Source organism: Piliocolobus tephrosceles, chromosome 7 (genome assembly GCF_002776525.5).
Source record: "Piliocolobus tephrosceles isolate RC106 chromosome 7, ASM277652v3, whole genome shotgun sequence".
NCBI classification, from domain to species: domain Eukaryota; kingdom Metazoa; phylum Chordata; class Mammalia; order Primates; family Cercopithecidae; genus Piliocolobus; species Piliocolobus tephrosceles.
The window spans coordinates 26,032,124-26,059,985 of NC_045440.1; the positions used below are offsets into that span (position 1 = coordinate 26,032,124).

A 27,862-nucleotide genomic window follows, 5' to 3' on the forward strand; every position below is an offset into this window, starting at 1 on the left:
TGCAGTGAGCTGAGATCAGGCCATTCTCCTGCCTCAGCCTCCCGAGTAGCTGGGACTACAGGTGCGTGCCACCACACCTGGCTAGTTTTTTGTATTTTTTAGTAGAGACGGGGTTTCACCGTGTTAGCCAGAATGGTCTCAATCTCCTGACTTCGTGATCTGCCCGTCTCGGCCTCCCAAAGTGCTGGGATTACAGGCTTGAGCCACCGCGCCTGGCCTGTTTTTTTATTTTGAGATGGAGTCTCACTCTGTCGCCCAGGCAGGAGTGCAGTGGCACGATCTCGGCTCACTGCAACCTCTGCCTCCCGGGTTCAAGCAATTCTCTACCTCAGCCTCCCAAGTAGCTGGGATTACAGGCACCTGCCTACATGCCTGGCTAATTTTTGTATTTTTAGTAGAGATGGGGTTTCACCCTGTCGGCCAGGCTGGTCTTGAACTCCTGACTTCGTGATCCACCTGCCTTGGTCTCCCAAAGTGCTGAGATTACAGGTGTGAGCCACCACGCCTGGCCGGTGAATCTGCTTTTCATGAGGATGCCCTTTCCCCAACTCATGGAGCCCTGAAAAGTGTTAAACTGATGGGTTATCCCACCTCTGCTGGGTTATTATGGTTTTGAGTAGTAGAAGTTGTACTTTAACCAAGAGGTTTTTCCTTTTTCCCCAAGCCGTATATTCCCTATATTCTCTAGTAATTCCCAAATTAGTATGAGGGAAATCTGTCAGGATTTTTTCTACTTTGCTTTTCCCACATTCCTGCTACTCTCCAGTGACTCTAGAAAGTTATTCTTTCCTTAGCTGCTCATTTTAAAAGTTCATGGCAAAAAGTTGTCCCTTTCCAGTTTGGTGGGTGCTGGGGAAATTTTTGCCATTTTTAGTGACTTTTTTGTTCATTTCATTATGGAAGTGATGGTCTGTAATCATTCTGCCGTCTCTATCAGGAAATATAACACATTTTTGAGAGGATGACAGATTACAACATGTGTACTCTGGCTTTTTTTTCTTTTGAGATGGAGTCTTGCTCTGTCGCCAGGCTCCAGTGCAGTGGCATGATCTTGGCTCGTTGCAACCTCTGCCTCCTAGGTTCAAGCGATTCTCCTGCCTCAGCCTCCCAAGTAGCTGGGACTACAGGTGTGTGCCACCAAGCCCAGCTAATTTTTGTATTTTTAGTAGAGACAGTTTCACCGTGTTAGCCAGGATGGTCTCAATCCCTTGACCTCGTGATCCACCCACCTCGGTCTCCCAAAGTGCTGGGATTACAGGCATGAGCCACTGCACCCTGCCATACTCTGGCTTTTAAAAGATAATGTACACGTGGTGAATACAGGGGAAGTTTTCCTAAAAATAGTTTGATGATTGAAAATCACATTATGAAATGTAATTCATAATAAACCAAATCTTTTGTTTAGAAATAGATCTGGAATTCATTCACAAGAAAACAGTTAAAAATTAGATTTGTTCCTTTTTTTTTTTTTTTTAAACTATTTTCAGGATTCATCAGATGACAGAGTTTCGTCAAAGGAACATAAAGTTGATAAAAATGAGAATTTTCCTTCAGAGGATTCTCTTGGTGAGAATAAGACAAGTAAGAAAACTAGCATGAATTTAACTACTTAATGCTTTATTACATATGTTATATAATAATAATTCTTATAATAATTTTTGGGTCTTTCTTTCTTCAGTAGTGTGCCTGTAGTTAGTATCTTGGTTTTTATCTCTGTGACACTGTTTTCTGTAGTAAAGCAGTGCATTGCGTTTTGAAAAACAAGAAACAAGAAGATCCTAGGTTAAAATTTTAGACAAAATATTAGGCTTAATTGGTCTATGGCTGTGGCCAAGTTACTTAAGCTCTCTAGAGTTGAGTGTTCTCATTAAAAAATCATACCTACTCTATCTTTCACACAAAACAATGTAAGTTAAAACTATTATGTATATTTGTGATCAAAGCCCAGTTGTGAGCAGAACTTACTAAGTCTTATAAATGACACTGAAATTAAGCATCAGGAACCATGAGATTTTTGTCTAGGTTTACTGCTAATTAGCTGTATGATCTAGGAAGAGATCTCTAAAGAGTTAAAGTTAATTTTTAAATTCCTGTCAGTTCTGAAATCCTATTCCTAATTTATGCTGTCAGTGTTCAATTAAATAGCTTACTAAATTATGAATACATAAAGCTGTTTATGATTCTGAGATGTGATGCTAATAACTAGTATTTACTGAGTGCTGAATATAAGGCAGTGCTATTTAGTATACATTATGTTTTTCATAGATTGTGCTCAAAGCACTGATACAATAGAACATACAACAGAAAAACAATGCCATCTACTTACAATAGTTATAAATTTTTCTTTTGAAATATATTTTACCATCCTGGAGAACACGGTGAAACCACATCTGTACTAAAAATACAAAAAAATTAGCTGGGCGTGGTGGCGGGTGCCTGTAGTCCCAGCTACTCGGGAGGCTGAGGCAGGAGAATGGCATGAACCCGGGAGGCAGAGCTTGCAGTGAGCCAAGATCGCGCCACTGCACTCCAGCCTGGGTGACAGAACGAGACTCTGTCTCAAAAAAAATAAAATAAGATATATTTTAGTACATTGTCTAAGTCAATTTAAAGAAAAATAGTGAATAAAAATAATACAGTGGTATAAGGATATGGCAGAAATCATGAAAGTTATATAAAAAGACCAAAAGTTTATTACTTAATAACTACAGTGTATCATTTAATTCTCCCAACTACTGTAGGTCCTGATATGCCCATTTATAGATGAGGAAATGGACTTGGGTTAAGTAACTTACCCATAGCAGCTCAGACTGTCACCTGCCTTGGCCTTATTTCTAGAAGAAGAGCTCTAATTATTTTTCAGTGCAAAGTTAAAGTTTATTTTTTTAGCTCACTCTCAACTTACTATTCTCCTCAAATCAGTCGCTGTTTTAACTTTGGTCTTTTCTTTTAATAGACTGTTTATTTTGCCATAATTTTAGATTAACAGAAAAGTTAAAGTACAGAGAATAGCAGTGTATCTCTTACCCTGTTACCTCAATTCTTAACATCTTATGTTATAATACCTTTGTCAAAACTAAGAAACTGGTATTGGTATATAATTTTTTTTGTTTTTTTTTTTTTTTTGAGATGGAGTTTTGCTGTGTTGCTCAGGCTGGAGTGCAGTGGCACCATCTTGGCTCACTGCAGCCTCTGTCCAGGGTTCAGGCATTTCTCCCGCCTCAGCCTCCCAAGTAGCTGGGATTACAGAGCGTCTGCCACCATGCCCGGCTAATTTTTGTTAAGATGGGGTTTCACCATGTTGGCCATGCTGGTTTCAAACTCCTGACCTCAAGTAATCTACCCGCCTCAGCCTCCCAGAGGGCTGGGATTACAGGCATGAGCCACTGTGCCCAGCCATAAACACTAGACTTTATTTGGAGTTTACCAAATATTGGTAGTAGTATATTACTGTTAACTAAACTTTATTTGGAATCTTCTATTAATGTTTTCTTTCTGTCCCAGTATCCAATCCAAGGTACTGTATTATGTTTAAATGTAATGTGTCTTTAGTCTTGTCTGTGACATTTTCTGTCTTATTTCTTTGTTTGCATATTGCCAACTGGACGTTGATATCTCCAACTCTAATCCAGTACTCCAGGATTTATTCTATCCTTTTTTCATCTGTAACTTCCCTCTCAGACAGTGAGGAACTTAGTTCCTACTATTCACTATTCACCTACTTATTTGTCCCAGTAAACATGTAAAACAGTTTCGTAATTGTTAATTCATACCCCTGTGAGAAATATATTAACCAATTAGAGTGCAATTTGTTTTTTCTCTTTGAGACGGAGTCTCACTCTGTCACCCAGGCTGTAGTGCAATGGCGCAATCTCAGTTCACTGCAACCTCTGCCTCTAGGGTTCTAGCAATTCTCCTACCTCAGCCTCCTGAGTACCTGGCATTACAGGTGTCTACCACCATGCCCGGCTAATTTTTTTGTATTTTTAGTAGAGATGGAGTTTCGCCATGTTGGGCAGGCTGGTCTCGAACTCCTGACTTCAAGTGATCCACCTGCCTCGGCCTCCCTTACCTTTCATCTCATTGTTCATGTTGAGGTTGAGATGAATCATATCTAATTCAGTCTCTTTTTCTATATGTAATTATTGCCGAAGTAAGCTTTTGTGGAATCCTGTATCAACTCATGCCATTCTTTTCTAAATGTGATATCTTTTCAATTTTTTCCCTTTGTGGAATTCCATATATAGTTAAATAAGATATATATATTAAATAATATACATACTTTCTAGGATTATAGGTGTGAGCCACTGCACTCAGCCTAGAGTGCAATTTTAAGTAGTGTCTTTTTGTCTTTATCCTTATAACTTCTAGTTAAAACACCATTTGCTGAAGTTACTTAGGCCAGCTTCTCTTTTTCCCCCACCTCCTTCGGTGTCGTTATGCTGTACAGTTCTAATGTAGTTAGGTTCATTTCTCACAGTATGCATTCCATCTTAGGCTACCTCAATAGCCTGGTTAATATTTATACATATTTTTTCCTCATTTGATGTACATTGAAGTTCATTCTTTGTGATTTTTACAGTTCTGTGGGTTTTATCAAATGTATAGAATTATATATTAGCCATTACAGTACCATATAGAACAGTTCCTTCACCCTAAAATTTCCCTATGCCTACATTTTGTTGCTACTGTCCTTCCCCGCAGTCCTGTGGCAACCATTAATCTGCTTTTTATTTCTATAGTTTTACCTTTTCCAGGAAAAACATTATACATATGTATCCTTTGGGGTCTGGCTGATTTCACTTAGTAATACATTTAAGGTTCATCCATGTTGTTGGATGTATCAGTAGTAATTCCCATTTATCACTGAACTGTCGGCATACCATAAGAATTCTTTATATATTCTGGATACAAGTTTTTGATCAGATATATGATTGCAAATATTTTCTCCCCTCAATCTGTGGCTTGTCTTTTCATTCTCTTTATTTTTGTAGAGCAAAATTGTTAAATTTGGTAAAGTCTAAATTAATTTTTTATAAATGTATTATGCTTTTGGTGTTGTGTGTAAAAACTTATTACCCAATCCAAGTTCATGAAGATTTTTCCCTAATATTTTTTCTAGAAGTTTTCTAGTTTTATGTTTTTACATTATTATTAATTTTTTTTGTAGAAACACAGTCTCGCTAAGTTGCCCAGACTTGTCTTGAACTCCTGGCCTTAGGCGATCCTCCCATTTTTGGTCTCCTAAAGTGTTGGGATTATAGGCATGAGCCACCATGCCTGATCATAGTTTTACATTTAGATCTGTGATCCATTTGAGTTACGTTTACATAAGGTTTGAATAGGTGTAATTTTTTTTTGCATGTGGACGTTTAATTGGTCCAGCACCATTTGTTGAGGACTGTTTTTCCTCCATAGGATTACCTTTGCCTCTTTGTTAAATCTTGATCTTGAGTAGTGTTTTGTCTTAATTAACCTTTGAAATCTTATGAATTAAAGCTTTGATTTTATTTGGTAATATACATTATCACAATTTTTCCCCTACCAGTTTCTCCTAAGTCCACTGTCTATCCAATCTTCAGTGCATCTTCAGTCAATTCAAAAAGGTGAGAATTGTTACTGTTTTAAAGTTCAAGCCTTATGAATTACACAGGTCCTCTGGGTCTCTTTTTCAGTCTCGTGCTACTTAATTTGGGGAGTTTTTTTTTCCTTCCTCACTAAGGGGAATAGGAGAATAATATTGAGAATAGGGTGATGAAATCAGTCCCTCATGGAAACATAAGAACTTAAGAGTTGAGAGATGGAAAAGATCTTTATATGCTTGAGTAAGAGTAATTGCTAACATATAATACCTTACACGTAATAAGTAGCTTTTGTATCTATTATCTTAATTTTCACAACAAATTAGAGGGTAGATACTATTATTCTATTTTTAGCCTAAGAAACTGTTAGTAATTTAGCCACAGTTGCACAGCTATTAGGTGCTAGGACCAGGACTAGAATCTATATCTGAACCAAATGCCCATTAGGTTATATTGCCTTCCCTGGGTGATAGTATAGTAGCTACAATTTAATAAGCATTCACAACATCATGATGTAGGTACCATTGTTACCCCATTTTGTAGATGAGAAAGCTGGCTGGAGGAGTAAGTAACTTGCAGCAGCTTAATGTTATCATAAAGTGTAGCTGAAGCTACTAATACCGTATTTAAAACTAAAGACTGCAATGGGGGAGGCACGGATGGATAGAGAGCATGATAGGCAGCACAGCTCTGAAAAAGTAGTTTCTTATAGTCTAAACATCTTCCTAAGTAGCTTTGATCCTTCTCTCTCCATTTGATTATAAATAACTCCAGATATTAACTAAGGAACTTCCCGGCTACATTTTCCTTACTCTCAGAGCACCTCACCTTAAATTGCCTCAGTGACTAAGTTGAGTGGGCAGCTTTTCCTCTTCAAAGGTTTGTTTCTAGTTTTTCTCACCTTTCCCATTTTTCACCTGTGTTGTCATCTTTCATGACCTTTTATTGAAGATGGGAGCTGTCTTAGTTCATTTTGTGTTGCTATCACAGAATACCATGGACTAGGTCATTTATAATGGACAGAAATTTATTTGGCTCACAGTTCTGGAGGCTGAGAAGTCCAAGATCAAGCAGCCACATCTGGTGGGTGCCTTCTTGCTGCATGATCCCATGGCAGAAGGCAGAACAAGAGAGTGTATGTGAGAGAACAAGAGAGCTTGGCTTGCAGGCTCATGTCCTTCAATAATCAACATTAATTCATTCATGAAGGTGGAGCCATCATGAGCTAAACACCGCTTATTAGGCCCCACCTCCCAGAACTGTTGCACTGGAGGTTAAATTTTCACACATGAATTTTGGGGGACATGCTCAAACCATAGCAGAAGCCTACCACAATTAACTGATAAAAGTGTATACTAATTTAGTCTAGTATAAAGAGACAGGCCAGGCTCTGTGGTTCACGCCTATAATCCCAGCCCTTTGGGAGGCCGAGGTGGGTGGATCACCTGAGATCAGGAGTTTGAGACTAGGCCAACATGGTGAAACCCCATCTTTACTAAAAATACAGAAATTAGCTGGGAATGATGGGGCATGCCTATAATCCCAGCTACTCAGGAAGCTGAGACAGGAGACTAGCTTGAACCCAGGAGGCGGAGGTTGCAGTGAGCCAAGATCGCGCCACTGCACTCCAGCTTGGGTGACAGAGCAAGACTCTGTCTCAAAAAAAAAAAAAAAGACAGTGGGATGCTGTTTGTTAAATAATATGATATTGCTCTTTTTGTAGACTCCAAAATGTCAGTTATCAGCAATTTGAGATATCTGTTACTTCAGATAGATTACAGATTCTCAAAGTGCTTAGTCTCACATTTGTTTTTTGGTTTTTAAAATTCATTCAATGAACATTTAGAGAGTATCACATGCTATTGAGCTATACTGAGTTCTAGAGATGTGAAGATAATTAACGTGGTCTACTATCGAGGTTATGGTTAGAGGAGGGTAGACATTTAAACAAGTATAGTATAGTGTTAAAATTGCTAAAATGGAAGCAAAGAGATGGCCGTCACGCATGCAGGGTCAGGGAGAGCTGAGTTAGCAAAGGCTGCATAAAGTGAAAAGGGTCAGTAACTTGGACAAGTGTTTTTTCATACTGTAGGTAGCAGCCCATTAGTAGTTCATCAGACCAGTTTAGGGTGTCATATCTTGTGACAGTTACTATGGGACTGAACGAAGGTGGACGAACACAGAAATGAAGACAAGGACAAAAGGATCTTTTTAAAGAAGGGGTTGGGAGCTTCTTGCTTCTAGTGAGCAAGGCCCTGAGCTTCTACAGCCTTTCATATTTATTGGGTAGAAACAGCAGGGAGGAGGAGGTAAAGGTCAGCTGCATGATTTATCACAGGTTCACATGATTGTTAACAAGCTTCAAATGTGCCTGTAGATAATGGCAAGAAACACTGGCCTGGGCATGAGTGCCCTCAGCATTCCTTCTGGGTGGCAGACGCAGTTGGTCAGTTTGCCAGCAACCTGCATTCATGAGAACAGTTTGCTGTTTGCTCATATGGCCTCCGGTGGTATACTGAATTGGTCACAATGCTCATTCTTTGGGTCTCCAACAATAACATTTATTTTTAGTGGAATAGTGTATCTCTCACACAGCAAGTATATTTAGTGAAACTTTGGTTTTATGCCTGTACTAGTCATGTGAAATGTATTTCTTAGCATAGCTTTGTCAAGTCAATTTGAAAACTACTTATCAGACAAATGGTAACTGGACGAACGGAGGCAAGACGGCGCAGTTCCGGGTTTTTCACCGTCAACTTTACTGCGCCCGGGAAAGACACGGGTCGACTGCACAGGCACAACACGACCTCCGACAGAGAAAAACCGGAACCCGCCTAGCCACGCCTGCCACCCGGCCCCTGACCCGCTTATGTCCCGCCCACTGCCCTCCCACTCCCAGGCGCGCTGGGCAAACTTCCTCAGCCCCCACTCCTGTCTGGACTGCATTAGGAACCTCGCCCGAGAGCTCCACCCAGTGACTCTCCCGGCCTCCCCTGCCAGAGACCGACGGACCTCACCCCTCCCCCACAAAGCTGGCTGACCAAAAAATAAATTTGCAGTTTTGCTCCTAGCCTTGCCTACTCGCTGGTCCTTTAATACTCCCCCTGGTGAGCCTAGAAAGCAAATCAGTAACAAGACAGCTTGACTTAGCTTAATGCAGTAGAGCTAATGCTCCACTTTTTTTTTTTTTTCTACTTTATCAGATTTTTTTTTCCCCCCCTTTTTTTCGACCCTTTTATTTGGGGCACTGGGGTTTTGTTTTTTTTTTTTCCTTATTTACTTCTACTCTTTAGGGATTTCTACTCCTTTGGTCCCTGGAAAACCAAGATCCTTTCATTACAAGGCAAGGGTTACAAACTCAGTACCTACAGAACCAGCAGGCTGGGTGGAGACTAGGGCCAGCTGAAGAATTGCCCACTTAAAAGGGCGTGTGCTATTCCAAGTTCGAACTTGTAGATTCTTTGATGGAATAGAGGTTTAATGATCTTACAGTGTCTCTTTTAATATTGGAAATATACATTTTTAAGTGAAATCTCTAAATTTTAAAATATTGGAGGCTAATCCAAAGTTTTAAATAACATATGGGTCAACCAAAACATATCTGCTAGCTAGATTTGGCCTGAGGGGCTCCGGTTTGCAACCTCTGTAAGTCAATCTCAGCATTCTTTCCTAATAGGTAAAGGTTGTCTCAGCTACATCTATCCAGCCTAAAATTTTTTTTTTTTCCTTAAGAATTTCAGAGTAGTGAGATGCTGCTTTTGGTATAAGGAAAAGCAAATTTAGTAGCTTCATTGCCCAGGTAAAACGTTGCTGGGTCATAATATGATGGTGACTCTGATTTCCTGTGGATCTGTGAAGTTCAGTATTATACTTATTTCCTCCAGTATCTCAGGAATTTCTTTATAACTGTATAGGTAAATATTGTTCTAAGATTTGATAAAGCAAAAAAATCTTTTTTTAAAGGGTGAAGTCAATTTCCAAAGTGTGCATGGTGGGCATCTGATATTGTAGAAGAAAGTCCCTGGGACTTGGAGTCAGAGGACCAGGATTTGAGTGTTAATGCTGCCATTTACTAGTTACTTTACCTTGAGTAAATTACTGACCCTCTCTGAGTGGGCCTCAGATTTCTCATTATTCCTGTCCCTATTATCTCATCAAGTTAATGTCAGAAAGCACTAAAAATTGCAAGGTACTCAGTTAAATGTCTGCTTTCTTTCCCTTGTAATTCCTCAAAAATTATAAATTTATATATTTATCAACTTATATATCAAATTATGATATTTATCAAATTTATATGATATTTATCAACTTTCTGTGTCAAGATCTTTAGGTGAAGAACAGCTTTCTGTGGGATCTATCAACTTCTTGAAACAGACCAATATCCAGAAAAATGCTAATACCAGAGATACAAGTAAAAAAACAAAAGACCAGCTCATCATTGTGAGTAAATTCAAAACAAAGCTTCTCCTATCTAGCCCTTTACAGAAAAACTCCTGTATTAGACAGTTCAGAACTTGGTATTTTCAATGGCATTAAGCAATGTTTTATGTGACAGAATGGGAGTTATAGGTGGTGACACTGAATATTCTTCTGTGCTTTTCCTGCACTTTACTTTTTGTCAATTCTTGAGTCAAATAATTTTAATATTAAGAATAATTTAATATTCTTAGCCACTTAAGGAAAAATATTGTATAATTAATATAGAAGTCCTAAAATTTTTGCTCTTCTCTTTGAAATAAGGCTTTTTCAGGTCTTTAAGAGTTTCATTAAAAAGTTCTGTTGTTCATTTTAACTATAATTTCCACAATTTAGTCTTATTGCTTCTTAGAACCATGGGTCTAGTAAAGAATCTTGTAAAAATAAAAGAATCTTTGGTTTTTACAGTGTCCATTCAAATAAACAATTCCCTTCCATCAATTTATTGCATTTTTAGATCTCTTCTCCCCCGCCGCCCCGGCCAAAGAGATGGAGTCTCACCATGTTGCCCAGGCTGGTCACTAACTCCTTGGCTCAAGTGATCCACCCACCTCAGCCTCCCAAAGTGCTGGGATTATAGGCATGAGCCACTGTGCCCGGCCTGATCTCATGTCATTTTGTTTTGGGGGAGGGAAGGAGGATATAGTAACCAGACTTTCAATTAGTTTTTCTCTTGTGTCAGCAGAAAAAAAAAAATTAGGTGAAATTTGAATGAATGGTTATAGGAACTTAATTTAGAGCTATTTGTGCTATATCTAAATGGGCTTCTTTTTATACCCCCCAATTATAGGATGCTGGTCAGAAACATTTTGGGGCTACTATGTGCAAGTCTTGTGGTATGATATATACTGCTTCCAACCCTGAAGATGAAATGCAACATGTACAGCATCACCACAGGTTTCTGGAAGGAATCAAATATGTGGTGAGCCAAAATATAGTCTCTCAGTTTGTTCTAGAAGTAAAACTGCTTTAAAAGAGACATTTCTTTTCCACCACCTAGACTGAAAAGTTAACTTTTAATGATGATGTTTCAAGCTTACCTTCTCAATATAGGATAAATACTTTGTAAACACTGCATTCTGAGCAGAGCTGAACAGTCAAGATATACAAAATTCAAAGACCTGAAGAGATGTCCTCTTCCCACTATAGTGTTGTCTTTATGGATAGCCTTAGAAGAAATAACCTTTCCATGACTTCTCCAGGTTTTTTCTGAGAGGAGAGGTCCCACCCATTCATTAAACACCTTTCAAGTCCCAACACATCCTATCATTGGCCCTACCTTTATGATTGTACCTGCTTCTCATTCCTTTTCCCCTATTTTTATTGCCCTAGTTAATATGTTCACAATGTTTTTAGCCTGTTTATTGAAACAGCTTGCTTTCTGGATTCCCATAGTGCTACCAGAAGTAATGTTTTAAAACATAAGTCTAGGCTGGGTGCGGTGACTCACTCCTGTAATCCCAGCATTTTGGGAGGCTGAGGTGGGTGGATCACCTGAGGTCAGGAGTTTGAGACCAGCCTGCCCAACATGGTGAAACCCCGTCTCTACTAAAAATACAAAAAATTTAGCCAGGCGTGGTGGCAGCCACCTGTTATCCCAGCTACTCAGGAGACTGAGGCAGGAGAATTGCTTGAACCCAGGAGACAGAGGTTGCGGTGAGCCGAGATTGTGCCATTGCACTCTAGCCTGGGTGACAAGAACTAAACTCCATCTCAAAAAAAAAAAAAAAAGCCACAAATAAAACATAAGTCTAGTATGATTCTACATACTTCTAGAAAGAAAAAGTTCCCACCAGCAGTTTGGTGCTCTTTAATCTGGCCTCAACCTTTTTTATATATATGCATATAAAATATATACAAAAGAGAAAGTGTATGTGTGTATAATTTAAATTCTTGCCCTCTCTGGTATCTCTACATCAGCCAGAAAGTTCTAAAACATAGGTTCTGACATTGTCTGCTTCACACTTGACAGCTTTCTGTTGCACTAGGAATAAAACCGAGACTCCTTACCTTGGCCAGCAGACCTCTTCATATCTGGCCCCTGCTCACCTTGTCGCATGACACATTCCCTCTCCAGCTCTAAGCTCCTGCCGCTGGAATAAGCCACATCTCTGATGAAGCCAGACTATACTATATTGGATTTCTTTCTTTAATTTGTGGAAACATACTGGATATGTTATCTTTTATATATTTTGTATGTTATTCCTGTGTTACAAATACATTCTCCCTGTCCCTTTTTTTAAGGTTTGAATTTATATTTTTGATATAGTAATACTTTCACATGATTTGAAATTCACAGAATGCAAAAGTATATCCAGTGAAGTGTTTCTCCATACCCCTTCCAGAAACCTTGTTCCCCTATCTATAGGCATCCAGCATTCACAGGTTCATCTATATATCTTTCAGAGATATTTTCTGCATATACAAGCAAATACCATTCCTTGGATTTTTTTTAACCTTTTTATGGTGTATATTGCTACAAAGAAAACAAAATTTTTATTTAGCTAATTTGTGACCTTTGGTTTCTTAAGTCAGGAACATCATCTCAGTCCCAAAATTAGTAAGAAGTTTTTCCTATATTTAAAAAAATGTATAGCTATAAATTTTATATTTAGACCTTTAATCCTCTGGAAGTTTTTCAAGACATAGTGTCAGAGATGGATCTTAACTTTATATTCTTCCTAAAGGACTGCAAAGTGTGCCAATATTACTGTTTGACTGGTTTATCTTCCACACTGATTAGCAATGCCACCTTTAATGCATACCAACTTCCCACATATAAATGGACTTGTTATTGGACACTTCTGCACCATCCATTATTTCCTATGCCAGTGCCATACTTTTGCAAACGTAGCTCCATACTGTATTTGGATGTATAGTTAAGTTCCCTTTCATCCTTCTCTATAAAAAATGTCTTGACTTTTTCTGCACATTTACTCTTTCAAATTAAAAAAGGAGCCTATCATGTTCCCCCCAAATAAAAAACCTATTCTAATTTTTATTGAAAGTAGTCAAACTAATGCCATTTATTTCTAGGGAAAAAAAATCTTAGTATAACTTAGAAACTTAGTATAGTACATACTATAATATAAACTTAGTATATACTATAATATAAACCTAGTGTATACTTAGAAACTTAGTATACCTCTGATTGATTCATATCTTTGATGTCTTTCAGGAACATTTTATAGTTTTGTCAATATGGATCTTACTAAATTTATTTCTAATATTTCAACCTCATTTTTTCCAGTCAGTTACACCACATTTTTTTTTTTTGCCATTCTCTACACCTTTGCTTATTCAGTTAGTTGCCTTAGACTGAAGGCAAGTTAACCACCTTCCCCATTATGCTCATTGACATCTTACCAAGGTTTTAAAACCCTTTTCAAGTACCATAATACTTCAGTATCATTCAAACACTAGGGCCACATGCCAAAGCACTATGCTGGAGATTGAGATTAAAATAGTTGTAAGACTGTGCCCTTCCGTGGTCTTGTTAAACATAAGGGACAAACATATAAGGACTTTTATTTAGCCTTTTCTTGGAACTTGGCTTATTCTTCTACCCCTCCCCTACCTGCCCTCTAGTCTCAAACTCCTGACCTCAAGTGATCCACCCGCCTCAGCCATCCCAAAGTGCTAGGATTACAGGTGTGAGCCACCGCACCGCTACCTCTTTACCTTGTTTTATAATCATATACATGTCTCCAGATAGGATATAAGCTTGTTGAGGCCAGGTACCTGTTTTAGGCATCTTTTATTTCTCTTCCCACATTACTTTTAGTTGGATTTCATCTTTTTTAAATATCTGTTACTGTTTAGCCTTTTGTCTTCTGCACATCAAATTATTTAATGTTGGTTTTTTTCTCTTCACAAGTTAAACTGTGACCCTTTTTTCCTTTGGCAGGGTTGGAAGAAAGAACGTGTAGTAGCAGAGTTTTGGGATGGGAAAATTGTGTTGGTTCTGCCACATGATCCAAGCTTCGCTATCAAAAAGGTATGGAACATTATCTTTTTAACTCTTGCATTTCCCCATCCCCAAGAAATCAACCTATGTTGAAGTGCACACTGCCTTTGCTGACAGATAATTCACTTGGGTACCTGCTTAATGATTACTTTCGTAGCAATTTATACAAAACTAAACTTAGAATTGTTGGACATAGGAATAAAGAAGGCAGATAAGGCTGCATAGCTTATCTTTTATGTTCATCTTTCCCTTGTGAAAGATAAACTAAGCTTTCAGTTTGAGAAATTAATGGCCCGTGGGGTCTATTTCTTATATTGGTGTTGCCTGTGTTTTTGAGGTTGGATGTCTAGCCACCGTGAATAATGAATAAAGCTAAAACAAATCTGTTTTAATGCTTTCTATTCCTTATCCCTCCCAGGTGTCTGAATTTCTGCTGAAAGTGATCTTTAAAATAGGTTCTTCAAACCTTGTTTCCACAGTAGCAGCTACATGCATCAATAGTGAAATAATTTTGGAGGTGTATCAATTTAAGAAATAGAAATTAAAGACACTAAAGTAACAGTAGTCATACATTTTGTGTATATAAGTATGTATAGTTTCTATTGTACTTTTTAAAACATTCACCTGTCTTGGTTTTTAAAATCATTAGGTAGAAGATGTCCAAGAACTTGTTGATAATGAATTGGGCTTCCAGCAAGTTGTTCCTAAATGTCCAAACAAAATAAAAACTTTTCTTTTTATATCTGATGAAAAGAAAGTAGTTGGGTGTTTAATTGCAGAACCCATCAAACAGGTATGGTATATTTATTTTAAATTATTGGCATAATTTGCGGGCAAAATAAAGAGAAAAGTTGGGAGAAGTCTCAGCATTTAAGATTGCTACCATTAATGACATTCTTCTACTGGAATATCCTTGACCTTGTAGATAATTGAAGTTATTTATTTCCATTAATATTTGGAATTTTGCTTTATATAAACAGGATAGGTAAGCCAGTCTTACATTCATGTAATCATTTCCACAGCTGGACTATAAAGTATAGTGATTTTAAGTAAGCAGATCTATAAACCAAAGTTTTTAAACATGTGGCTTAGTGAATGTTAATATTTTTGGCAAAATAGTCATTCCTTAATTAGAATCTAATTTGGGTACTAATTAGCAATGTTCTAGAAGACATAGTTTTTCCTTGTGTTATTAGAAGTTGGAGAGAAAAGCAACTTTTTTGTATTTTTGCCAGTGTAAGTGATCAGTTTGGCCTTTTCCTTCTCCCTCAGCTTTATTAAAGTATAACTCACAAATAAAAATTGCAAATATTTATAGTGTACAATGTGATATTTTGATATAGGTATACATTGTAAAATGACTAAATCAAGCTAATATATCTTTCACCTCACATACTTATCAACTTACTGTGATGAAAACATTTAGATCTACTCCCCTTGCAACTTTCATTTTCTTCTTTTTCTATCTTTCTTTTTTTGAGACAGAGTCTTGCTTTGTTGCCCAGGCTGGAGTGCAGTGGTGCGATCTCGGCTCACCACAACCTCTGCCTCCTAGGTTCAGCCTATTCTCCTGCCTCGGCCTCCCAAGTAGCTGGGACTACAGCCGCGTGCCACCATGCCTGGCTAATTTTTGTATTTTTAGTAGAAACGGGGTTTCCTATGTTGTCCAGGCTGATCTTGAACCCCTGACCTCATGATCTGCCCGCCTCGGCCTCCCAAATTGCTGGGATTACAGGCATGAGCCACCATGCCCGGCCTCTAGCAATTTTCAAGTATACATTAGCTATAGTCATGCCATACAATAGATCTGCAGAATTTATCCTAACTTAAACTTTGTACCCTTTACCAACGTTTCCCCATTTCTCCCATCTCTCACTCCCCCAGCCTCTGGCAACCACCATTCTACTCTGCTTCTATGAAGTCAACTTCTTTAGATTACCTGTGTGAGATGTTGCACTATTTTTCTTTTTTGCTTGGCTGATTTCACTTAACATAATGTCCTCCAGGTTCATTCACGTTGTTGCAAACGTCAGGATTTCCTTTTTAAAGCCTGAATAGTACTCCACGTGTATATGTACCACATTTTCTTTATTCATTCATCCATTGATGGACACTTAACGTTGATTACATATCTTGGCTACAAATAATGCTGCCTTGAACATGAGAGTACAGATTTCTCTTCAACATACTGATTTCAGTTCCTTTGGATATACACTCAGAAGTGGGATTGCTGCATATGGTGGTTGTATTTTTATAGTAATCATCCTGACAGGTGTGAGGTGATCTTGTTTTAATTTGCATTTCCTTCATGAATAGTAATGTTGAATGAGCATTTTTCATATGCCTGTTCCTAATTTGTATGTCTTTTGAGAAATATCTATTATGGTTCTTTGCCCATTTTTTAATCTGAGTATTTGTTTTCTTGTTATAGAGTTATTTATATATTTTGGATATTATCCAGTATTGTATATGCAAAATTTTTCCCAGTCAATCAGTAGGTTGGTTGGTTTGTGTTTATCCACTCTGCTATGCAGAAACTTCAGTTTGGTTTTACATTTCTTTCTTTTATTGCCCACACTTTTGGGGTCATAGCCAGAAAATTATTGCCCGGACCTATGTCAAGCTTTTTTCTCATTTTTTTTCTTACAGTTTTACAGTTTCAGGTCCGTCATTTTAAGTCTTTAATCCATTTTGAGTTGATTTTTGTATGTGGTTTGAGATAAGGCTCCAATTTTATTCTTATTTTGTGCATATTCATTTTTCCCAACATCATTTATTGAAGAGACTGTGTCCTTGCCCCATTGTTTGTTCTTGATATGTTTGTCAGATACCAGTTGACTCTAAATGCCTGGATTTATTTTATCTGTTTTGTTCCATTGGTTGCTATGTTTTGTTTTAATGCCAGAAGGAGTGCAATGCCCCTCAGCTTTACTCTTTGGTCTAGATTGCTTTGGCCGTTTGGAATCTCTTATGGTTCCATAGGATTTTAAGACTGTTTTTTACATTTTTGTGGCAAATGCCATTGGAATTTTGATAGGGATTGCGTTGCATTTGTAGATTGCTTTGGGTAGTATGGACATTTTAACAATATTAATTCTTCCAAGCCATGAACACTGGGTATCCTTCCATTTATGTGGATTTCTTCAGCTTCTTTCATCAGTGTTTTCTGGTCTTCAGCGTATGGATCTTTCACCTACTCAGTTAAATTTATTCATAAGTGGGTTTTTTTTTTTTTTATGCTATTGTAAATGGATTGTCTTCTTTATTTCTTTTTTAGATAGTTTGTAGTTCATTGTTCCTATATAGAAAAGGTGCTGACTTTTGTATGTTGATTCTGTATCCTGCACCTTTTCTGAATTTAATAGTTTTTCTGGTGGAGTCTTTAGGGTTTTCTGTGCATAAGTTCATTTAAATTTGAATGCCTTTAAATTTGAATGCCTTTCTTTTTTCTTCCTAATTGCTCTGGTGAGGAATTCTAGAACTATGTAGAATAGAAATGATGAGAGTCAGCATCCTTGTCTTATTCCTGATCTAAGAGGAAAAGCTTTCAATTTTTCATTGCTGAGTATGATGTTAGTTGTGGGCTTGTGATATATGGCCTTTAGTATATTGAGGTACATTCCTTCTGTGTCTAATTTGTTGAGAGTTCTTATCATGAAAGGATGTCAGATGCCTTTTCTGTATTGAGATGATCATATAGTTTTGTTCTTCATTCTGTTAATGTGGTGTAACACATCGATGTGCATGTATTGAGCCATCCTTGCAGTATTGACCCTTCACTTGCAGTCTGTGAGTCTTTTGTAGGCAATATTTAGTTGAGTCTTGTGTTTTTATCCATTTAGCCACTCTGTGTGTCTTTTGATTGGCAAATGTATTCTATTTACATTTAAAGTAATTATTGATAAATAAGGATTTACTATTGCCATTTTGTTTTGTTTTGTGGTTATTTTATATATATTCCTTTCTTCCTCTCTTGCTGTCTTCCTTGGGATTTGATGATTTTCTGTAGTGGTATGCTTTGATTTCTTTATCTTTTATGTATCTACTATAGGTTTTCGCTTTTTGGTCATGAGGCTCACATAAAATATCCTTTAATATAACAGTCTATTTTAAGCTGATAACAATTTATATCACCTACAAAAGCTCTGCACTTTTTCTCCCTTCAACATTACTAATGTTACAGTTTACATCTTTTTATGTTGTGTATTTATTTAAAAGGCCTTTTCCTTCTTTGATCTCAAAGAAGTAGACTGTTATGTCCTGATAATAGGCAAGATGTAGCCAACTATTCTCTTCTGCTCTCAGGTCAGAAACAATGTTTCGTTAATAATTAAAAACTAAATACACACCTATCAAAAGAGGTAACAGTACGTAAAAAAATTGAGACAATACCAAATGCTAGTGAGGATACGGAGAAACTAGATCTCTCACACATTGTAGGAATGTAAAATATTACAGCCACTCTGGAAAAAGTTTTGAAGCTTCTTTAAAAACTGAACATAGGCTGGGCGCAGTGGCTCACACCTGTAATCCTAGCACTTAGAGAGGCTGAGGCAGGCGGATCACCTGAGGTCAGGAGCTCGAGATCAGCCTGACCAACATGGCGAAACCCCACCTCTACTAAAAATACAAAAATTAACTGGGCGTGGTGGTGCATGCCTGTAATCCCAGCTATTCGGGAGGCTGAGGCAGGAGAATCACTTGAACCCAGGAGGTGGAGCTTGCAGTGAGCAAGATTGTGCCACTGCACTCCAGCCTGGGCAACAGAGTGAGACTCCGTCTCTTTAAAAAATAATAATAAAAAACTAAACATGTATTTACCATATGATCCAGCCAAAACAAAGGAAAACTGATGTACACACAAAAACCTGTACAAGAATGTTAATAGCGGCTTTATTTGTAATAGCCAAAACCTGGTAACAACCAAAGTGTCCTTAAATGCTTTAAGTGAATGATAAGCTATGATACATCCATATGATGGAATACTACTTAGCGATAAAAAGGAACAAAGAATTAATACACTTAACAACTTGGATGAGTCTCAGGGGCATTATGCTGAGTGGAAAAAAGCCAATCTCAAAAGGTCATATGGTGTGTGATTTCATTTATATAATATATAACATTCTCGTTATAGCCATGGGGAATAAATTGGTGGTTGTCAGGGATTGAGGTTGGGAGACGGGGTAGTGTGGATGTGACTATAATGAGCAAGAAGATCTTTGTGGTGACTCAATAGTTCTGTATTTGATTGTGATGGTAGTTAAATGAATATACAGGTATGCTTAAGTGTCCTGAAACTATACACACACATTTTACCAATGGTAATTTCATGGTTTTGGTATTATACCAGTTATGGAAGATGTAATCATTGGGGAAAACTCAGGAAAGGATACGTGGTCCTCTGTAGTGGTTTTTTCAACTTCTCATGAATCTATTTCAAAATAAAAATGTTTTTTTAAGAAACTTGAAATACCAACCAAATTTCATAGTTAATAGATATAAATCTTTAGTGTTACTGGTTTCTTTAGGTGGTCATATATACATTTTAGGATGGAGAGAATGCTAGAGGTTGATATACTTTACTGAAAGGAAGAGTCTAATGTCTACAATTGTTTTAATTAAAGAGGAAAGTTTCATAATGCTATGGGATGCACTAGAATGTGTGAATGTCTCAACACTGCAATTTTTTTTTAAAGCATTGTGTGACTAAATGGATAAGAATTTAAGAAATAGAAAATATTTTTAACATATTTGGTGGAAATATAAGTTAAATTTTTGATACTTGTTTTATTTAAGGAATATTTTTTTAAAAGCAGTGTGAACTCATCTGTGTTGTTAGCTGTAGATGCTTCTGTATATCATTGCAGGCCTTTCGTGTCCTGTCTGAACCAGCTGGTCCGGGATCCCCAACCTCTACAGAATGTTCTAGGGCTTGGCAATGTTCAGATGTACCAGAACCTGCAATCTGTGGGATAAGTAGAATCTGGGTTTTCAGACTGAAGAGAAGAAAGCGCATTGCAAGACGACTGGTTGATACCCTCAGGTAAGAAATAAAATGGATCTAGATCCAGAACCTTAGGTTCATAGCTTTCCTAGTACCTCTCGGCTTCTGAGCTAAAGAGAAGGATATTGGTAAGATACTTCTGTATAAATACTATCAAAGTCAGACTAAGGAAGGTAGTGGCACTAGAAAAACCATACTAGATGTACTCAGTCTAGAGCACAACATTCCAGGTCTGAAACATACTAGCCCACTGCTTTTCAAACTACCTGTGCTAAAGGACTAGTTTAATTTGTCACAGATCAATACTAATAAAATAAAAATGGATTGCTAGAAAAAAATAGAAAAACAAAACAAAAATACAATCTCAAATTGTTATTAGACTTATCAGATGTGAAATTACGCTTCAATAAATCTATACAAAGTAAAGGTTTGAAAAATTACAGAAGCTGTACATGTTCATTGATAGTGACTAGATAATGAAGACTTGCTATAACTCATAAGCATAACTTAAAAAGTGGATTTGTGAGACAATCCATAGAACGAGAGAAAATAGTTGCAAATCATTTGTCTAAGGAGGGTCTAATACCCATAAAATTCTTAGAACACAATAAAAAGACAACCCAATTTAAAAATGGACAAAGAATTTCAGTAGACATTTCTCCAAAGATGAATTGCAAATGGTTAATTCAACATAACAAGATGCTCAACATCTTTATCAGGGAAATCACAAAACCATAGTGAGATCCCACTTTATACCCAGTAGGATGACTGTAATCAAAAAACAGACAAGTGTCCGTGAGGATGTAGAGGAAACTGAAACTCTTGTACATTACTGGTAGGAATGTAAACTGGTACAGTTGGTGTGGAATACAATCTGATGGTTTCTCAGAGTTAAACTGTTATGTGACCTAGCAGTTTCACTCCTAGGTTACATATTCAAGAAAAGAAAACATGTCCACACAAAACCTTGTACATGAAGGTTCATAGCAGGATTATTTATAAAAGCCAAAAAAGTACAATCCAATCTGTGATTAATGGATAAATGTAGTATATTGATACAATAATAACAATGTGATGTTATTCAGCTGTAAAGGAAATTCTGTCACACGCTGCAACGTGGAAGAACCTTGAAAACATTATGCTAATTGAAATAAGTCAGTTGCAGAAGATCGCACATCATATGATTACATTTATATAAAATGTCCATAAGAGGCAGGCAGATTTAGAGGCAGAAAGTAGATGTGTAGTTTCCAGGGACTGAGGAAAGATGGATAGCAACTAATGAGTACTGGGTTTGGGATAATAAAAATGTTCTAGAATTAGATAGTGGTGGTGATTGGACAATATTTGTTAATATACACAAAACCACTCAGTTGTACACTTTTAAAGGGTGAGTCTTACGGTATATGAGTATATATATCTCAACCAAAAAAGTCTCCATTTTTAATTCCCATGTACACACTTTGAACTAGCACTATGTATTGCTGTTTAAAGTTTCCAATGTCACAAACAAGCTTGTTTGCTAATTTACCTAATCTAGGTTATATGGATGAATTTCACAACACTTACTCTCTCAATTTCTACCCATATTTCATTGTCTAGATAATAGGTTACAAAACCAATAAGCACACTTTGACCAAACCAAAGACCACACTTTGGAATACTGTTATTCAAGCCTCTTGCATTCTATGCCACTTTTAAAAAATAAATACCAACACCATTATGGGGACCCAATCTTGGGCCATAAATCCTAGTCAATCACACATACTTACAAAAGGAATCAGTAGGAAAAATTGATATCTTAAAGATTTTTGATGATTAGTTATGAAATACTTTTCTATGTTTTATATTAGATATATAAATTTGGTATGAGGAATACCAGTATCTAACCTAGTTCTACCATATTATGTATTTAATTATAGTATTTAATATATTAGAAACTTATGTCTTCTAATTGAATCAAATTCTAATTTTTTATTCTGAAATAATTTCAAACTTACAAAAGAGCAGCAAGAGTAGTAAGAAGCCTTTGTCAAGATCTATTAAGTTCAACATTTACCTCATTTGCTTTACCATTCTATGTTTAGATAAACTTCCTGAATTATTTTGTTACATATATTACGCTCCTTTACCCCTTCATGCATTGGTGTGTTTTTCTTAAGAACAAGAATATTCTCTTATATAACTATGATACAATTATCAAATTTGGGAAATTTAATATTGATATAATGCTTTTATCTGACAGTGCATATTTCACTTTTGTCTGTTGTTTCAAATGTCCTTCATGGCTTTTTTTTTTTTTTTTCTTTTCTGCCCAGTATCACATACTGCATTTAGTTTTCACGTCTCTATAATTTTCATCTTTCCTAATCTGGAACAGTTTCTCAGTCTTTTGACATTGAAGAATTTGAAGAGTACAAGCCAGTTATTTTATAGAATATCCCTCAATTTTGATTCTGTTTTTTTCTTTCACAAACAAGTTGTGGGAGATGTTGAATTCTTTTAACCATTTCCTTATTACTTTTAATCCTAAGGTAAGCAAGATCAAGGAGAATTGTAGTCAATGCAGATTAGTTTTTCCCTTCTTAAAGCTCTCAGTGGATGTCTTCGTTGAAAAAAGTATATGGGCTGGGCAGTGGCTAATGCCTGTAATCCCTGCACTTTGGGAGGCCAAGGAGGGCTGATTACCTGAGGTTGGAAGTTCAAGACCATCCTGGCCAACATGGAGAAACCCCGTCTCTACTTTAAAAAAAAAAAAAAATTAGCCGGGTGTGGTGACACATGCTTGTAATCCCAGCTACTTGGGAGGCTAACGCAGGAGAATCGCTTGAACCTAGGAGGCGGAGGTTGTAGTGAGCCAAGATCGCACCACTGCACTCCAGCCTGGGTGACAGAGTGAGACTCTGTCTCAAAAAAAAAAAAAAAAAAAAAAAATAATTATATATATATATGTATATATGGTTACTGCTTAAAATTGGTGATTTTTTTTGTTTGTTCTAATTATCTGTTGCTTTTAATTAGCAATATGGTGTGTTGTTTTTTGGTTGAGTTGGAGTCTCACTCTGTTAACCAGGCTGTAGTGCAGTGGCACAGTCTAGGCTCACTGCAGCTTCCGCCTCCCGGGTTCAAGTGATTCTCCTGCCTCAGCTTCCCAAGTAGCTGGCATGCGCCACCATGCCCAGCTAATTTTTGTATTTTTAGTAGAGATGGTGTTTCACTGTGTTAGCCAGGATAGTCTCAATCTCCTGACCTCGTGATCTGCCCACCTCAGCCTCCTAAAGTGCTGGGATTACAGGCGTGAGCCACTGCACCTGGCCTAGCAGTATGATCTTATATTAGTTGCTCTTTACCATGGATATACTAGAGTTAGGTGGATGGTTCCCTTTGCCCCTCAGCAGAATTTTTTCTGGACCTTAGTTTTCTCATCTGTGAAATGGTATCATTAGACTTCTTTCTCTAAAATATAAGGCATTTTTTCACTTACTAAAAATAAGGTTGATTTAAGTCAAGAATATTTACTTAAGTTGTGCTCATGTTAATTAGATTGTTAAGTTGCTTCCATTATTAAATCATCTTTTCTTCTCTTTTAGGAATTGCTTCATGTTTGGCTGTTTTCTCAGCACTGATGAAATAGCATTTTCTGACCCAACACCAGATGGCAAGTTATTTGCAACCAAGTACTGCAACACTCCTAATTTCCTTGTATATAATTTTAATAGTTAAAGTTGATTTCAGTTATAAAGGAGTTACTATCTGGATAAGTTAAGAGAGCTCCTTATTATAAAATAGAGACTATTTAATAAATATCAAAATAAAACCAACACTCTCACTCATACACACACACACGTCACAGTTTTGTTCCTTATGAGTTGAAAAGTCAGGAATAAATTTGTTGAAAATTATCTGGGGATTCAAAGAAAAGAAAAATCTTTGAGTGATTCACTGATTAGCACTCTGAATTTTTAATTATGAAACTTTGTAACTATAACTGGAAAATTACCTGACTCTTATGTAAGAGTATTGACAAAGTGGGTTTTCTCTAGAAATGTGACCTGGTCTTTTATAAAGCACACTCTTGGACCAGGATTATCTAATGCCACATCAGAAGCAAAAAGGCAAATTTAAACTTGGGCAAGTAATTTCTATGCCCAATTTGTAAAGGGAATTCCTGAATTTTTTTTTTTTTTTAAATTGAGGCATGGGTCTCACTACGTTGCCCAGGCTTCTGTGGAACTTTTGGGCTCAAGCGATCCTCCCAAAGTGCTGGGATTACAATCATAGCCACTGTGCCCCGCCTAATTCCTGACTTCTCTATACAAAGTCTTCACTTGATAGGCACTCATCTGTTGTAACTCAGTTTGAATATCTTTAGAAAATGTTTAGAATTTCTTACTTGTAACAAGATGGTAAGGAATAAGATTATCCCATATGCATTTCTGTAGAGCAGAATTCTATAGCTTAATGTTTAATCTTTTTGAAAATAAAATTAAATGTTTACCTGTCATCAGATTTAATTAAAATTATACTTGGTAATTGCACTATTATCATTTAGTTAATTTTTGTTGTATGGAAATATTGGTAGTACTACTTTAGGAACCTGTTACAATTGATGTCATTAACAAAATGCCTAGTTGGATTAGATGTTTCATTTTCTAATTTTTTGCTTGTTTAAAATGCACCTTACTTGTTCTGAGATACCTGGCAAAAGTCTTTACAAAATGTATGGTAATAGAACCAAGGTTAGTAAATATACATAGGCTGGTGGATCAGAGACCATGGAACTGTGTAAATACACTTAAATGTTCACACATTTTTCTAGTGTAATTCCTGGATACTTTAAAAAGCAAAACATTGTTCAAATTATTTTGATTCTAAAAGATCATTCAACTGCTAACTGGCAGTAAGATTATAGGCAAGTCGTTTTCCAGATTGTAATTATATGTAGAAACTATTCATCTGCATTCACTTTATTTGCCTGTGAGTTAACATGTTTCCAAAATGTAAAAGCCTGGGTTCCCAAAAGAATGTGGAAGTATTAAAATGTATGTAATTATGCAAACATTTTAATGCTATTTTCTGCACTTGTTTCTTTTAATTATTTTATTTAAAATTTTTAATTAACATTGTTTAATGCTTTTGTGATGAATCAATTAAAATTCTTTAATATTTTATACAACTAAATCTGATTTTGATTATATTTTATTATGAAAATTGTATGTTACATAAAATTCAGATAATACATAGAGATGACCAAGTATAAGGCTTCCCATAATCCTGCTTTTAGTGCCTATTACTTTAGATAAACTAAATACATATGCAGTTATTTTGCATCTTGCTTCAATTCAGTTTGTCTTAGATATGTTGTATTTCAAGAACTATTTCTATTTTAAATATTTAGCATGATTTGCTGTTGATACTCTTGGCTTGGTTGGGTGTTTTTTTGTTTTATTTTTAAGTGTAACACATACAAGAAGCAAGTGCACTGACAAGGTCTCAAAGCAGTGATACCCCAGTGGCAATGAGCACACCTACCACCCAGATCTTGGTTGGTTTCTTTCTTTTTTTCCCACCCTGGGCTGAAGTGCAGTGGTACAAACATGGCTCACTGCAGCCTCGACCTCCCAGGTTCAAGTGATCTTCCCGCCTGAGCTCCCTAAGTAACTGGGACTACAGGTGCGTGTCACCACGCCTGTTTAATTTTTGTATTGTATTTTTAGTAGAGACAGAGTTTCACCAACGTGCCCAGCCAGTCCTTAAGCTCCTGAGGCCCTTGAGCTCCTGAGCTCAAGTGATCCTCCCACTTCAGCCTCCCAAAGTGCTGGATTATAGGTGTGAGCCACTGCACCCAGCCAGATCTTGCTTACTAATACCTTCCTCCACAAAAGGACCTGGGGCTCTTGGGAGAAATGGCTCATTCTAGGGATAGGGCAATGAACATACAAGATGAGCCTAGATCACCTTGTACAGCAAATCCCCCCTTATCTGCAATTTCATTTCCCACAGTTTGTTACCAAAAATATTACATGGAAATTTCTAGAAGTAAGGAATGCATAAGTTTTAACTTACCCATCATTCAGAGTAGCCACAGTGGGTGATAAGTGCTCAGTTAAGATGGAAAAGGCATCAAATTTGTCAGCAGAAGACACACAGACACATATTCCAATTGAGGGCAATCAGGTTCAGTACTGTCCATGGTTTCAGGCATCCTCCTGGCAGTCTTTGTCATAAATTGTGCCCATATATGTGTATGTCTATTTCTGCCTGTTTATTCTTACTAATCTTATGTAGGTTATATTTATGCCAATATCAGACTGTATTAATTATAATATTAATGTTTGCTATAGTATTAGTACATGGTCCCACCTTTTTTTCTTCAGGAATAGTTTGTTCTTCGTCTTTGCATTTCCATATACATTTTAGAATCAATTTATTCCACAAAAAGCTACCAACAACAAAAAAGCCTGTTGGGATTTTACTGGAATTGTGTCAGATATATAGATCAATTTAGGAGGATTGATTATTTGATAGTTTTTTTTTTTTTTAGACGGAGTTTTATTCTTTTTGCCCAGGCTGGAGTGCAATGGCGTGATCTCAGTTCATTGCAACCTTCGCCTCCCGGGTTCAAGCGATTGTCCTGCCTCAGCCTCCAGTAGCTGGGATTATAGGTGTATGCCACCACGCCCAGCTAATTTTGTATTTTTAGTAGAGATAGGGTTTAACCATGTTGGCCAGACTGGTCTTGAACTCCTGACCTCCAGTAATCCACCCACTTCGGCCTCCCAAAGTGCTGGGATTATAGGCGTGAGCCAGTGTGCCCAGCTGACACTTTTTTTTTAAGCCATTGGGAAAAGTGTTTTAAGTTACTTCTTGTTTGCTGATACATAAAATACAAGTTTTCTGTTTTGACTTTGTATTCAGCAATCTTTCTAAACTTATTTAATTCTAATTTATTTTTATCTACATAATGTCTATGAATGAGTTTTATTTCTTTTAGAATCTTACAGCTTTCATTTTTTGTTCTTAAAATATTGCATTTCTAAGATCGCCAGTCTAGCACAGTGTTGAATAAAAGCAATAGTAGGGGACATATTTGTTTCATTGCTGATATAGGTAAAGTTTTCAACATTTTACTATTAAATATTAGGTTTACTATAATTTCTTTGTAGATAAATTTCTAATATTAAGGGAGTTCTTCTGTCTATTCCTAGTTTTCTAGGAGGCTCTCAAACATCTTGAACAGATACTCAGATTTTATAAAAAGTCTTTCTTCTATCTTTGGAGATGATTTTTTCTTCATTGTTAATATGGCAGTTACATTGTTCTTTGAATGTTAAAGCAATCTAGCTTTCCTGAACTAAATAAACCAAACCCAATTTGGTCTTGATGTCTTTCTTTTTTATGTTACTAGCTTCAGTTAACTAATTTTTTTTTTTTTTTTTGGACTTTTCATGTGTTCATGAATAAGATTGGGTATCTGTAGGATCTGTAGTAAAGTTTTTTCACTCATGACATGTCTTTTTTCTCCATAGATTAGTTTTGCCTAGGGGTTTATCAATTTTGTTAGTATTTTTAAAGACTGGCATTGTTAATCCTATCTATCATAGATTTGTTTTCTGTTTCCTATAAGTTTTAATTTTTTTCCCCTCATTGGAAGGGAGGTACTGTGGTCTGAATGTATTTCACCAAAAATCGTATGTTGAAACCCTAACCCCCAAGATGATGTAATACCATCGTAAGTAGTGCCTTAGGAAGGTGAATGGGTCATGATGGTGGAAGGAACCCTTAGGGACTAATGGCCTTATAAAAGAGGGTGGGGGAGCTCCCTTGCTCCAT

At 36.8% G+C, this 27,862-nt stretch overlaps 1 protein-coding gene across 1 annotated transcript in view; it reads left to right on the top strand.

Annotated features, from left to right (window-relative positions):
- ESCO2 (establishment of sister chromatid cohesion N-acetyltransferase 2) overlaps positions 1-25,198 on the top strand; it is a 30,093-nt gene extending 4,895 nt beyond the window's left edge. The window contains exons 4-11 of the mRNA XM_023216799.2: positions 1,488-1,581; positions 5,549-5,606; positions 9,905-10,022; positions 10,849-10,980; positions 13,966-14,055; positions 14,675-14,818; positions 19,893-20,068; positions 23,620-25,198. Coding sequence (XP_023072567.1) covers positions 1,488-1,581; positions 5,549-5,606; positions 9,905-10,022; positions 10,849-10,980; positions 13,966-14,055; positions 14,675-14,818; positions 19,893-20,068; positions 23,620-23,752 — 945 coding nt within the window. The 3' untranslated portion in view covers positions 23,753-25,198. The remainder of the gene's footprint in view (positions 1-1,487; positions 1,582-5,548; positions 5,607-9,904; positions 10,023-10,848; positions 10,981-13,965; positions 14,056-14,674; positions 14,819-19,892; positions 20,069-23,619) is intronic.
- The last annotated feature ends 2,664 nt before the right edge of the window (positions 25,199-27,862 follow it).